At 39.8% G+C, this 14,169-nt stretch overlaps 1 protein-coding gene across 2 annotated transcripts; it reads right to left on the minus strand.

Annotated features, from left to right (window-relative positions):
* Positions 1-2,586: 2,586 nt before the first annotated feature.
* On the minus strand, positions 2,587-12,984 carry LOC106881674 (uncharacterized). Of its 2 annotated transcripts, XM_089362432.1 has the most exons (4): positions 12,466-12,984; positions 11,236-11,446; positions 4,977-5,081; positions 2,587-2,935 (listed from the first exon to the last, which is right to left on the minus strand). In XM_089362432.1, exons 2-4 carry the CDS (start codon positions 11,350-11,352, stop codon positions 2,771-2,773), a joined length of 387 nt encoding a protein of 128 aa, XP_089218558.1. In that variant the 5' UTR covers positions 11,353-11,446; positions 12,466-12,984; the 3' UTR covers positions 2,587-2,770. The 2 variants fall into 2 exon arrangements, with proteins under 2 accessions (XP_089218558.1, XP_014787627.1); XM_014932141.3 differs by lacking the exon at positions 12,466-12,984 and having other exon boundaries at positions 11,236-11,456.
* Between the last annotated feature and the right edge of the window lie 1,185 nt (positions 12,985-14,169).

Here is a 14,169-nt window from a genome sequence, read left to right on the forward strand (position 1 = left end):
TGCATATGTGTGTAGTTATATGATGAACTTTATCATTATTTTAACACCTACACCTACTTTTCTATGCTTTCATGGGTCAAACAGAATTTGTTGAGGCAGATTTTCTACAGCTAGATGCCCATTTGTCAGTTTGGGAACAGCTGCAGTAGCCAGAATGAGAAACTGTCCAATAGAGCAAGAGACTTCACTGAATGCCTTAGCACTACAAAAACAAAGATTGAGACTTGGTTGAAATGTTCCATTATTCTTCAAAGACTTGTGACAGATTCAAAACCGAACTGACAAATTGCCAAGTAAAAGCCACAGCTTTTCATGTGATTAGCCAATTAACTGACCAATCAACATCGAGCCATCACATGATGTATCCTTCAAGAACCTTCTACAATGTCTCCTAATGAGGCTTATAAGTAGGTATGCTTTGGGAATCATATTTCAGTTTGCAGACAATCACCACCATGCAAGCAACATCCTCACTTTGCTACATTTAACAGTTGCTCTAACGATTCCTTACTCAACTAAGTAGACAGCAGTTACAATTTTGCAGTCACGAACCTAGCATGGTATTTTCTCTTGTTGTGACAGTATATTCGTGGAGGCGCAATGGCCCAGTGGTTAGGGCAGCGAACTCGCGGTCATAGGATCGCGGTTTCGATTCCCAGACCGGGCGTTGTGAGTGTTTATTGAGCGAAAAACAACTAAAGCTCCACGAGGCTCCAGCAGGGGATGGTGGCGAACCCTGCTGTACTCTTTCACCACAACTTTCTCTTTCTTCCTGTTTCTGTTGTGCCTGTAATTCAAAGGGTCAGCCTTGTCACACTGTGTCACGCTGAATATCCCAGAGAACTACGTTGTGGAGTGCTCAGCCATTTGCACGTTAATTTCAGAAGCAGGCTGTTCCGTTGATCGGATCAACTGGAAGCCTCGACATCGTAAGCGACGGCGTGCCAACAAAAAAGAAAAAAAGACAGTATATTCACAAAGCCTACTTAACCAACTATTTTGTAATGGCTACAGAATTGTCCTTCAAACTTTGTTGTATTTTTAATTCAAGGCCAATGGGGAAACTACTTTGTGTGGTGAATAAAGTTCTGTTAATTGTTCACGAGTGTTGTACATCATTATTTGCAACCAAAACCCAACTCCACCACCAGTATCTCACATCTTTCATTAATGCCATACCCTTGTGATAATTGCTGACAAAGCCAACAAACAGCTATTGTGACAGGCTTAATTATAGAATTCTCAGAATGGTAGTTGCAATATTTTATCGTTACATCACAAGTATGAAATATATCCATATTCGCTTCACATTCTTCCCTCTGTTCTCAGATAGGGAGTTGAATAATACAAATACAGACATTTGTATCAATCGTTATATAACTAGCAATTTTATTCTAGAAAGAGAGGCTGATCTATTTAAAAAAAGGGGTTTAAGTTAGATGCTTGGAACAGAAGTATGAAATTAAAAGGAGTGGTGACTTATGTCATCTGATAATTAGACTGAAATAGAATAATGTGCTTGTCTTCTACTCTAGCCCTAGGTTGACTAGAGCCCTGTAAGTGGACATGGTAGACAGAAAAAAAAAAAAAGAAAGGCGGTGAGCTGGCAGAGCCGTTAGCACGCCGGGTGAAATGCTTAGCGGCATTTCGTCTGCCGTTATGTTCTGAGTTCAAATACCACTGAGGTCGACTTTGCCTTTCATCCTTTCGGGGTCAATAAATTAAGTACCAGTTATGCACTGGGGTCGATGTAATTGACTTAATCCCTTTGTCTGTCCTGGTTTGTCCCTTCTATGTTTAGCCCCTTGTGGGCAATAAAGAAATAAGAAACTGAAAGAAGACCATCGTGTGTGTGTGTGTGTGTATTGTCCTGTTTTGATATCACATGACAGTTATAAATGACTAATTCATTTCCAATATTTCAAGAGAACATGTCTGGCTATGGGAAAATATTACTTTGCTTGGAAACAAGTAATAGTTACTTACAGGAAAGACACCTGGTTGTAGAAAATCTGACTAATTAAACTCCATCTGAACCATGAAAGCATAGAAAAGTGAACATTAAAACAATGATGATTTCTTTTAGTGAAGTCTCTTGGTTGGGTGTTCTCCATTTGGAATTAAGCTTGTGCCACAAATTGATGTTCCTACATATTTTCAAATGCAGAACACTGTCAAAGGACTTTTACTGAGTGAAATTCTTTTGAAGAAAGTACCAGAATGAAAGTACTGTACACACAAGAATAAGACATCCAATGACAATCAGAGGAGAAACTGATCAATCCAATGTAAATCTAAGTATTGTAATTTTTTTTTTTTTTCCATTTCTCAGAGAAATTAACTGTACTGTACAAGAGAAAACTTAGTTGTAAATGAGTGTCACTGTCACACAAGCAGTGTTATTTATTTCCAATGACAACCAGCTGTAGAAAACCTGCCTCAAACTCAATTTAACCCATGGCTGTTAAAATGATGATGATGATGATAACCCATTTTATATATTTAATTCTGATCTCCAATTCAACAAATTACTGGCATTACATGTATTTCCTCTCATAAAATTAGATAAAAACAGAAGACAGAACATATGGAAATGAAATAAATTGAATTATTTCATGCACCAAGATGATTTATTTTCTTTATAGATTACAGCAAAACTTTAAATGAGACACTGTCTTAAGAGACATTTACAACATTATTATTATTATTATTATTATGCACCTTGAAATCCTGCAGGAGTTTACATCCTAGAATGAAGTTGGAAAGTTAGTCAACCTGGAGGCCAGGTCATCTGGCGGTTGGCAAGCAAGTGGACGTGGATGTAATAAACTGATTGGCCTCCATTCTTACCATCGTTGATTACCAGACGAAAACCGTTTCCATCAGTTTCAGTTTCAGCAAGTTTCTTGGCAACAATTAGAAGATGGCCCAAAATCTGATTGAAACAAAAAAAGAGAACAAATAAGAACCAACAATTAGAACTAAAAAGCAAATATTCTTTTCTTTTTACATGTTTTCTTTCTTTTATTCTTTTACTCGTTTCAGTCATTTGACTGTGGCCATACTGGAGCACTGTTTTAAAGGGTTTTCAGTTGAACAAATTGACCTCAGAACTTATTCTTTGTAAGCCCAGAACTATCAGTCCCTTTTGCCAAACTGCTAAATCGCAGGGATGTAAACACATGAACATCAATTGTCAAGCTATGGTGGGGGGACAAAGACACACACACACACAGATATCATCATCATCGTTTAACGTCCGCTTTCCATGCTAGCATGGGTTGGACGATTTGACTGAGGACTGGTGAAACCGGATGGCAACACCAGGCTCCAATCTAATTTGGCAGAGTTTCTACAGCTGGATGCCCTTCCTAACGCCAACCACTCAGAGAGTGTAGTGGGTGCTTTTACATGTCACCCGCACGAAAACGGCCACGCTCGAAATGGTATCTTTTATGTGCCACCCGCACAAGCCAGTCCAGGGGCACTGGCAACGATCTTACTTGGCTTGCCGGGTCTTCTCACGCACAGCACATTTCCAAAGGTCTCAGTCAGTAGTCATCGCCTCGGTGAGGCCCAATGTACGAAGGTTTTGCCTCACCACCTCAGCCCAGGTCTTCCTGGGCCTACCTCTTCCACGGGTTCCCTCAACTGTTAGGGTGTGGCACTTTTTCACGCAGTTATCCTCATCCATTCTCACCACATGTCCATACCAGCGCAATCGTCTCTCTTGCACACCACAACTGATGCTTCTAATGTTCAGCTTTTCTCTCAAGATACTTAAACTCTGACGGGTATTCACATTGACATTACACATCCAACGGAGCATACTGGCTTCATTCCTTGCGAGCTTACGTATGTCCTCAGCAGTTACAGCCCATGTTTCACTGCCATGTAGCATGGCTGTTCGTACGCATGCGTCATACAGTCTGCCTTTTACTCTGAGTGAGAGTCCCTTTGTCGCCAGCAGGGGTAAGAGCTCTCTAAACTTTGCCCAGGCTATTCTTATTCTAGCAGCTTCACTTTCAGCGCACCCACCCCCACTACTAACTTGGTCGCCCAGATAGCGGAAGCTATCGACTACCTCTAGTTTTTCACCCTGGAATGAGATAGAAGTTGTTTCCTGTTTGTTTACAGTCTTTATTGCACCTGAACATCTGCCACAAACAAAAACTAACTTGCTAGTTAACCTGCCTTTGATGTTGCTGCACCTCTTATGTGTCCATAGCTTGCACCGGGTACATCTTATAGAGTTACTACCTACTCCTTTTCTACATACTGAGCAGGGCCATCTACCTGAAGGGGTTTGTGTTTTATCTACCTTCCTACTTATTAGGATTTTGGTTTTAGCTGTATATATATATATACACACACACACACACACGCATGCACAACAGGCTTCTTTCAGTTTCTGTTGCTTGCACCAGTGCATCACATGCGGCACCAGCACCAATGCTTTTTACGTGGCAGCGTGGATAATCTGAATGCTAAAGGGTTCAAACAGAACTTGTGTCATAGAACGAAGGGTGGTTTCAGGTGGGTTGTTATCAAAAGAGCAATATATTACTGATGATGTGCACTGGCAACGACCTTGCTCAAATGATTTTCTAACGTGCCACCAGCACAGAACATTGGCAAATTTTTCCTTATCTGCTTCCTCTCTGGCTAAGTAAACATGTCTTCTAGCTTCCTTTCTGGCAGTCTGATATATATATATATATATATATATATATAGATATATAGTGTGTGTCCCTGCTATTACTTGACAATTGATGCTCATGCGTTTATGTTCCCACAACCTAGTGGGTTAGTAAACAAAACTAATAGAATAAGTCTTACAAAGAATAAGTCCTGGGGTCAATTTCTCTGACTAAAACCCTTTAAGGTAGTGCTCCAGCATGGCTTCAGTCAAATGACTGAAACAAGTAAAAGAAGAAAAGACTATAATTTTACTTACAAAAATAAAATTAACTTACTTCTTTATGTTCATCACTTGCTGTTGACATTTGGGAAATGGGCGTCTTGGGTATGATCAAGATATGGACAGGAGCTTGTTTATTGAGGTCATGAAATGCAACACACTGTTCAGAAACAAAAAAAAAAAAAAAAAAAAGACATTTTATTCAAATCTAGGCAAAATTCTGGTTTAACCCTTTAGTATTCAAATTACTCTGGCATATTTAATACTTATTGATTCACGTCAATTTTAAGTAACTATGAATTATCTTGTTTGTTTGAAATTCCAAAGATGTGATTGCTTATGATTTTAATGACATTGTCAGGAAGAGTGTTTCCATCTTTGAACACATTGTACAAATAATATTTTCCTTTACTACGGCGGCGAACTGGTAGAAGCATTAGCATGCCAGGCAAAATGCTTAGCAGTATTTCGTTTGTCTTTATGTTCTGAGTCCAAATTCTGGCAAGGTCGACTTTGCCTTTCGTCCTTTTGAAGCTGATAAATTAAATACCAATTGCATACTAGTGTCAACCTAATTGACTGACCACCTCCTCCACAAAATTTTCGGGCCTTGTGCCTAGAGTAAAAGAGAATATTTTCCTTTACTCTATATTCTGTCAGTATCCAGTGGCACACAGACACACAAAGCATTAGCTATGAACACTTGTCAGCATATCTACAAAAGTGACCCCCTCCTCCACTGACGGTTTTCCTCATAAGTTTTTAAAAAAATAAATTATATATCCAAATGAAATAAGAAACAAATTTTTCAGATGGTGTAGATTAGATCAGAATTTGGTGTGAAAATGTTTTCTTTTTTTTGGAGAGGTGAAAGGAGTTTTGGATAATTTACATGAGTTGATGACTGTTTTCTCTCATGTTTTGATGATAGATTACGATTATGTTGACACACACACACAAAAAAAAAACATTCAAGGACTATTCCACACTTTCACCTTTTAGAATTTGTTAAATGAATATTTTCTAATAAAATGAAAATTTCCAGGTTTACAGCATAAGAGCTACACCAACAAATTCGCTTCTCATTATGTTTTGTTTTGTCAAATTATCAGTTCTGGAAATTTTGATTTTATTAAAAATATTCATTTAACAAATTTCAGAAAGGAAAAGTTTGCAACAATCCTCAAAAGTAATTTTTTTTACAACATAATTCTAATGTGCTTTATCAAAACATATGAGGAAACAAAACTGAGGTGCATGAAATATCAACCCCCACCCACCTTCTTTTTTTCTTATATTAAATTAAATCTCGGTAAATCTTTATATATATTCTTTTTTAAATGGCAATTCTCTCTCTCTCTCACACGCACACACACACACCACAAAATGAAACTTGAAATTAAAAAAAAAATTTTTTTTTTCAACTTAGGATGAAAGTAAACAAAGTTTGTTTTTAGAAGCGTTAAGATGTATTGAAAGATACAGAAATAAATTTGTTATTCTCAAACGTGTGATAATGCAAATAAAATAGCATGAACAGGATAAATTATCCATACATTGCAGAAAAATATGTTACCGGCCAGCCATGAGACTGGTGGATCTGATTTTCAAATTAGTCAAAGTCACACACTTGACTTGCCATTATATCACTACTTCTGGATCACCTGTCTTTTCGCGTCCACAGCTGCTCACCTCTGATTGGCTCAAAAAGCTTCATCTGAGTTTGAGCATATGCTTCAACTTGGCCTTATTTGCACCTCCACCAGCTCTTGGGCATCTCCTCTACATTTAGCACGGAAAGGGGATTCAGACTTTTGCCTGGTGGCAGATTACAGATGTTTGAATGCGGTCACTGTTCCCGATTGCTATCCTATAAGGAATCTCACAAATTTTCTTCAAACTTGCATGGTTGTGCTATTTTTTTCAAGGTTGACCTCATCCGAGCTTATCAGCTAATTTCAATGAACCCTGACGACATTCTCAAAACTGCCGTTACCACCCCCTTTGGAAGTTTCGAGTTCCTGTTTATGAGCTTCAGTTTACGGAATGCAATGAGCACATTCCAAAGCTTTATTGATGAAGTTGTCTGTGGACTTGACTTTGTGTTCACTTACATCGATGATTTGCTCCTAGCTAGCAACATGCCTGAAAATAACCTCCAACACTTATCTCAACATTTTCAGTGTCTCTGCACCTACAATGTGCAAATCAACCCCGATAAGTGTGTTTTTGGACAGACCTCTCTGGAATTCCTAGGTCATTATATCAACTCTAATGGTATCCGACCTCTTTCCTCCAAAGTCGATGCAATTCAATGCATCTCACCTCCCTCTTCTCAATGCCAACTGCGTCTCTTGGGAACTGTCAACTTTTAGGAGGTTCATACATAAATGTGCAGACAAGTTACTTCCTTCACTCAACTACTGAAAGCAAATACAAAAAAAAAATTCTCCTGTCACTCGATCTGCTGAGGCATTATCTTCTTTTGAGTCAATCAAGAAGGAAATAGCTTCTGTTCCTTTGCTTGCATATCCGGTTCCTGATGCTCGTCTCTCTTTAACAGCTGATGCATCGGATTTTGCGGTTGGTGCTGTTTTGCAACATACCGTTGGTAATCAAACTCGACCTTTGGCATTTTTTCTCATCAATTAAAACCAGCTGAATGTCATTACAGTACGTTGGATCGTAAACTCTTAGTGATCTACCTGTCGGTTCATTATTTTCAACATCAACTTAAGGGCTGGGATTTTGCGATTTATACTGATCACAAGACTCTTACATTTGCTCTGTCATCTAAATTGGACAGACACTTGCCTCATGCTTTTTCTCACCTGGACTACATTTCCCAGTTCACGAGTGACATTCGGCATATACCTGATGCACGCTCTCATCTCCCTGTGTGTTATCTTTCATCTCGTGCTGCAATCGATTTAACTGCCATTGCGCAGAATCAGCCAGCTATGGACACATTGGATCTAACTTCTACCAAGTTGTCCTGTTGCAAGTTTGCCTATCTTCCACTTCCGTCTGCTGAAGGCACAATCGTTTGTGACACAGCTACTGGTTCTCCCAGACTGTTTGTACCTGCGAACCACCAAAGTTCTGATTTTTGATGCCTTGTATTCACTGTTACATCCTGGCATCGCTGCCTTGGTGAAGCTCATTACAGCTCGTTTTTTCTGGCTTAATATGTACTGCACGATCACCGCTTGGGCACACTCTTGTGTGAAATGCCAGCGTTCTAAAATCCACAGGCACATTCACGCTCCTCTTGGGCAGTTTTCTCTGCTGGAGACTCGCTTTCGCCATATCCACATTGATCTGGTTAGACCATGGCCTGTCAGTCATGGTTTCTCTTATATATTGACATGCATTGATCGTTTCTCTCGCTGGCCTGAAGACATTTCTGCTGAGTCAGTTGCTTGAGCTTTCATTTCTAACTGGATTGCTCGCTTTGGTGTCCCAGCTAAAATAACCACTGATTGTGGACGCCAGTTCGAAGCTTCCTTATTTTGTGAATTGTCATGAATCCTAAGCATTCATCACATTTGTATGACCAGCTACCAGCCAGCTTCCAACGGGATGGTTGAATGTTTCCACAGGCAACTGAAGGCCACTCTACGCGCCACTCCTGATCCACAGTCTTGGACAGAATTCCTGCCTATCATTCTTCTTGGTTGTCGCACTGCTGTTAAAAGACTTAGGCTTCTCCTCTGCTGAACTCCTTTACGGTACCATCCTGGCACTCCCTGGTACAATGTTGGCACCAGACAATTCATCGCGTCCTGATCCAATGTCATATGTCACCAGACTTCGCTTGTATTTCTCAAGTCTTCCACCCATGCATCCACGTGACCAGTCTATTCCCTCTCACGTTCCACTGGACATTGACAAATGGACTCGTGTTTTTGTTTGGGATAATTCTGTCAGAGGACCTCTCATTTCTCCTTATAAAGGACCATTTCGTGTGCTATTGCACACACCCAAAACTTTTAGTCTCGACATCAATGGTTGGGCAGAGACTGTGTCGGTCGACGGCACATTTTGAGGTGTCCACACCCTTTGATGACACCCCAGCCACACCCGCTTTTGATCCTTTACAACCACCTACACATGAACCTTTGACCACACCATCACCTACACTTCCACAACCTAACACGAACAAACCCTGTCACCAGGACAGGCTGCATTGTGCATTGGCCTCAAAAAACTCACCAGAACTATTAGCATTTAACCATTTTTTTTCCTGTGACAGACAATTGTTTTCTCATATGCTGAACAATTCCAATGCTCTGCCATTGAACTTTGTCAAAAATGTTGTGCATGCCCCTTTTATATTGCTTGTAATTATTTTTCTCAACTTATCACATTTTGTACCACACCTTGTTGTTTGCAATCGGTGGCCATCTTTGCTTTCTTGTGCCTGCTCCAGTCATATTAATTTCACACTAGCACTCTCGGGGGGGGGGGGGAGTCTCTGTAGTATGGCACAAGAAGCCAGTGCCATTTTGTACGAGATCTCGCCAGCAGCCATTAGCATGTCCAAGACAAGAGCAAGATCTCGCCTGCAACCTTTTGCCATGCAAGAGACCACAGCGGGACTCGTCGGCAATGACTATTTAAGCAGGTGTATTAAGACATTCCGTCTCTTTTCTCCTTCTCGCTTACGCTGAGAAACACTGCGAAGCAGGCAGCTCACAGTGGACTCTTAACCTCACCTGTTATCTCTGGAGGTAATGAACCACATGCTGCCATGAAGATGGTCACTGAGAACGAGCCACATGAACGAGAACTAAAATAAACAATTATTGGATTGCATCCACTTGTAAGCTTCTTCTTCGAGTTCCATATCCTTAAGACCACAGAAAATAACTATAATGGGAGGTGATACTCCACAGGTATCATGAACCTTCAATTCCAAGTAATCCTTCGTTTTCACTCGACAATTCACTTCGGATATCTTCGTGACAGTTGCTGGAAGGAGAAGAACGATAATGGGTTGTGTGTGTGCTTGTTCTTCACTGTGTGTATGTTTGTGAGTGCTTGTTCTTGCCTCTGTGTGTGCGTGCTTGTTCTTGTCTGTGTATGTGCGTCTGTACACACACACACACAGACAAGAAGAAGCACACACGCACACAGACAGACAGACAAGAACAAGCAAGCACGCACACGGAGGACACAGCAACTGCCAAGGAGGTATCGAAGATATCCGAAGTGAATTGTCGAGTTGTCACGGAAACAACTGAGTGTTTGTTTTTGGTTTCGTCGAGTTAAAAGGATGGATTACCCAATTCCTTTATAGTACATATGACACCGAAGTTTCTAGTTTCATTTCGGTGTCAGTATGCATGTGTCCGAGCCTGCCATTTTTTTTTTGGTGGACATTGGAATTAGACACTGAGGGGAAAATGGCTGTAACTTTTTAATTTTTTAATTTTGACGATTAATTAAAAAATTAAAAAGTTACAGCCATTTTCCCTCAGTGTCCAATTCCAATGTCCACCTTTTTTTTTTTTTCATGCTAAATTCTGATATAATCGTAATATACACCACGTGAAAGATATTTATAGAAAATTTCAATAAAAAATTTCTATTTTCGGAAAGTTATGAGGAAACAAACCCAACTCGAGTGAATTTTTCGAAACTCCTCACCCCATTCTCGGAAAAAACTTTTTCACAATAAATTCCGATATAATCGGAATTTAAACCATCTGAAGTATAATTGTAGAAAATTTCATTAGAAAAAAATGCGCCAAGCAAGTAGCAAACTATGCAAGATCTTGTAGACTTTGTGTACCTTGATAAGTGCATATGCTGCATCTCTCAACAACTGTCTCGTCCTAATTTCGTTCCGTTTTTTGACACGAGTTTATCAATATATATACCTTTAAATAATTTTATTGTCTTTAATGCAACAATACTATTTAGTTTTAAGGTCTAAATACCTACCTCAAATCTACTGGACTGAACTCTCGTAACTAATTTTTAAAATCAATTATTTTACTTGCACGCTCAACAGTAGGGTAAATTTTCAGATTAACACCCATACGATTTTCACTAGGGTGTTACGGTTAGGGAATTCCGTCCCTAACCGTAACCCTAACCCTGACCCTAAAACCTTAACCCTAGTGAAAATCGTACGGGTGTTAATCTGAAAATTTACCAACAGTAGAGCCACATTTTACCGAAAGATATTCGTAAAATCAATCTTCAGATATTACAGTATGTAAATCGCCAGTTATTAATGTATAAATTGACAAAAGTGAAAATCAAGTTCAATTAAAAATTACGCCAATAAAAATATATAAACAAACCTTGTCATCTTCGTAGATGAAGTCACTTTTAATTTCACCACGTATTATTTTGCCGAATACGGTGTTTGCAGGATCACCGGGAGTAGCTGTTTGTGCACATTTAGTTTCAGGATCCATGTTTCAGAGACGTACACACTGCCGACCACGTTTATGCGGTATAACGAAGTATAAGAAATATATATCTCTATATATAGCTTTATTTGCTGCGACACTACGAACAAGAGGAAAGGTATGATTGCTCAGTAAAGGGAGGGGGAATGTGTATGAGGGAGAAAGACAGCAAGAAGCAGGCAAACAGGGGGAAAAAAAGAGAGATGCACAGATAGAGAGAAGCAGACAGACAGGGAAAGAGAAAGAAAGATATACACTGATAGAAAAAGTGCAGGACACAGAAAGATAAACAGATAGACAAAGTGAAAAAGAAAGAGAAGGAAAAAGAGAAATTTGATTGTTTTTATAATTTTAAACATTCTTTTAAAACGTTATCTATTTTTTCTAATTTGACTAAAATAGTAATGATTTTCAGAAAAAGAGTTCAATGCATTCAATACATAATTACTTAGAAAAGATAACGAAATCATTTCCCAGGTAATTGAGGAGTAGTGAATTCGGCGAAATCCTTAAAGTTCTACTTTTTATCGGACTTTTTCTTTGAAATACGGACAGTCAGAATTCTTTGCTTAAATCAAACAAAGGACCGCCCTTGGATACATAATCATTATATTAAATGCGTTTATGGGGAGAAAAATATTGAAAAACATCAATATATGTCAGTAAAAAAGAAACGAGGAAGGTATCAGGTGGTCGTGAGATGTGCTAAAAACAATGGCTAAATCGCCCTTAAATTTCTTACAAAAATTTTTTATTTTTTATTTTTGCATAATCGTATGACTTCCCGTGTACAGAACACAAATGAGCAAACATTTTCTGAAAATTCCAAAAAAATAAAGAAATTGTGTGGGGTGCTTAAAACCAGAATCCCAACTCGATTTCAAGTGAGTTCTATAACCTATCTGCTCATAAAGATACCCAACGATTCGGTTTGGCAAGCCCCTATCCTTATGTAATATATGTCCACTAGAGGAATTGAACTCATCGATTTTACACTGCTAGTGCTGCTTACAGTATTAGGTAGCTCCCATAATTTACCTATTTTCGGCGGGTCCGACTGGGCTAATTGACAATCTTTTTGATCGCGGACAAGCTGTTAACTGTTTAGTTGCTACGTACCTTCTACATTTAATAAGACATGCTCTCTGAGGTAGGTGACCGCACACACATATACAATATTTATGTATCGGTTCGATCGGTACTTATTTTGTCTGTTGTTGTTGTTGGCACTCCGTCGCTTACGACGTCGAGGGTTCCAGTTGATCCAATCAACGGAGCAGCCTGATCGTGAAATTAACGTGCAAGTGGATGAGCACTCCACAGACACGTGTACCCTTAACGTAGTTCTCGGGGATATTCAGCGTGACACAGTGTGACAAGGCTGACCCTTTGAATTACAGGCACAACAGAAACAGGAAGTAAGAGTGAGAGAAAGTTGTGATGGAAGAGTACAGCAGGGTTCGCCACCACCCCCTGCCGGAGCCTCGTGGAGCTTTAGGTGTTTTCGCTCAATAAACACTCACAACGCACGGTCTGGGAATCGAAACCGCGATCCTATGACCGCGAGTCCGCTGCCCTAACCATTAGGCCATTGCGCCTCCACGGTACCTATTTTAGAAGTAGCTAAAAGGTAAAGTCAGCTTGTGTGGAATTTGAACTCAGAATTTAAAGGGGCGTAACTATGTACCGCGAATTGTTTTGTTCGATGCCCTGTTGTTTCTCTCATTCACCTTATTTAGATGACCTCGAGCTACAAAGCAATCTGGATGTAAAATACGCGACGAAGAGCATTTTGTCAAGCACCAAACTACATGCCAACTATTTAGTTTAATTTCAAATATCCCTGAATTACGAAAGCAAGTACCAATAATATAAATATAATCGATACTATAGCTCCCTCAAAACCTAATTAGCTTCATTCACAAAAGTCTAACTCGTTGTTCTGACACGTACCGGTTTAAAGCTACTATCTGGTTTTTGGGTGTTTTTCTCTCCTGTTTCTTTTTTGTGGAATTGCTTGCAAGCATTCGTGCTAGACTCCCACTTCCATCCTCGCTCACTTCTTTACCGCAGATGTTCAGGTTCGACAGCAGCGACATCAATTTCACCAGTCTAGGAGGGCCTGCAAAGGTCATGGGCAAGCCCATCCTCCTCTAATTTATTTGTTTGTTTGTTTATTTATTTAAAGTGCTGTAAGAATATAGAGTTATCTATCCTCCCAGCAGTTGGAGGCGCAATGGCCCAGTGGTTAGGGCAGCCGACTCGCAGTCATGGGATCGCGGTTTCAATTCTCAGACCGGACGTTGTGAGTGTTTATTGAGTGAAAACACCTAAAGCTCCACGAGGCTCCGGCAGGGGACGGTGGCGAACCTTGCTGTTCTCTTTCACCACAACTTTCTCTCACTCTTTCTTCTTGTTTCTGTTGTGCCTGTAGTTCAAAGGGTCAACCTTGTCACACTGTGTCACGCTGAATATCCCCGAGAACTACGTTAAGGGTACACGTGTCTGTGGAGTGCTCATCCACTTGCACGTTAATTTCACGATCAGACCGTTCCGTTGATCGGATCAACTGGAACCCTCGACGTCGTAAGCGAGTGCCAACAAAAACAAACAATCCTCCCAGCTAACCGAGCCTGCAATTAGATAGATGTCAATTCCACGTTAAGGCAGGCTATTTTCACTTCGTTTACACTATACTACCATTTCTGCCAAGTTGTTGTTCACAAAGCCATGTCAATAACGAATACACTAAGATATTTTTTATTTACCTTCATAAAGTGATTTGGTCATGTAACAAAGACGTCATGACACCTTACTTGAATG

The sequence above is a fragment of the Octopus bimaculoides genome, chromosome 14 (assembly GCF_046866305.1).
Source record: "Octopus bimaculoides isolate indiv1 chromosome 14, ASM4686630v1, whole genome shotgun sequence".
In the NCBI taxonomy this organism is placed as follows: Eukaryota; Metazoa; Mollusca; class Cephalopoda; order Octopoda; family Octopodidae; genus Octopus; species Octopus bimaculoides.

Coding starts and splice junctions, on each gene's coding strand:
- LOC106881674 (XM_089362432.1), bottom strand. CDS start 11,352: ATGGATCCTGAAACTAAATGTGCACAAACAGCTACTCCCGGTGATCCT. Junction 5,082..11,235: donor TCATCTACGAAGATGACAAG/GTTTGTTTATAT, acceptor GTTTCTGAACAG/TGTGTTGCATTTCATGACCT. Junction 2,936..4,976: donor CAAGTGATGAACATAAAGAA/GTAAGTTAATTT, acceptor TGTTTCAATCAG/ATTTTGGGCCATCTTCTAAT.